The sequence below is a fragment of the Nestor notabilis genome, unplaced genomic scaffold, assembly GCF_000696875.1.
Source record: "Nestor notabilis isolate BGI_N333 unplaced genomic scaffold, ASM69687v1 scaffold10066, whole genome shotgun sequence".
NCBI classification, from domain to species: Eukaryota; Metazoa; Chordata; class Aves; order Psittaciformes; family Psittacidae; genus Nestor; species Nestor notabilis.
The window spans coordinates 1-356 of record NW_009932359.1 but is presented as its reverse complement, the minus strand read 5'-3'; the positions used below and the strand labels follow the sequence as shown (position 1 = coordinate 356).

The window sequence follows — 356 nt, the reverse complement described above, 5'->3', positions numbered from 1 at the left end:
GCGCCCCCCGGGCCCCCGCCAGCGTGGTGTGGATGCAGAGCACCGTCCTCTCCGAGTAGTAGGTGAGGGCGTTGTAGAGGGAGAGGTAGCGATCGACCGTGATGGCCAGTAAGCTACTCACAGAGGCGGCGAAGGAGGCGACGAGGAAGCCCACCGTCAGCAGGCTGACCGTCTCGGAGCGGATCACGTACTGGAAAACGAAGTTGAGGATGAGGCCGAGCCCGGCCAGGAGGTCGGCGGTGGCCAGGCTGCCCACCAGCACGAACATAGGGGTGCGCAGGGCGGGCGAGTAGCAGATGATGGCCACCACCAGGGCGTTCTCGCAGGCGATGGCGGTGCCGGAGACACAGAGCATC

At 66.3% G+C, this 356-nt stretch overlaps 1 protein-coding gene across 1 annotated transcript in view; it reads right to left on the bottom strand.

Moving 5' to 3' along the window:
* GPR6 (G protein-coupled receptor 6) overlaps window positions 1-355 on the bottom strand; it is a 905-nt gene extending 550 nt beyond the window's left edge. Inside the window, exon 1 of the mRNA XM_010016346.1 lies at window positions 18-355. Coding sequence (XP_010014648.1) covers window positions 18-355 — 338 coding nt within the window. The remainder of the gene's footprint in view (window positions 1-17) is intronic.
* Window position 356: the final 1 nt, after the last annotated feature.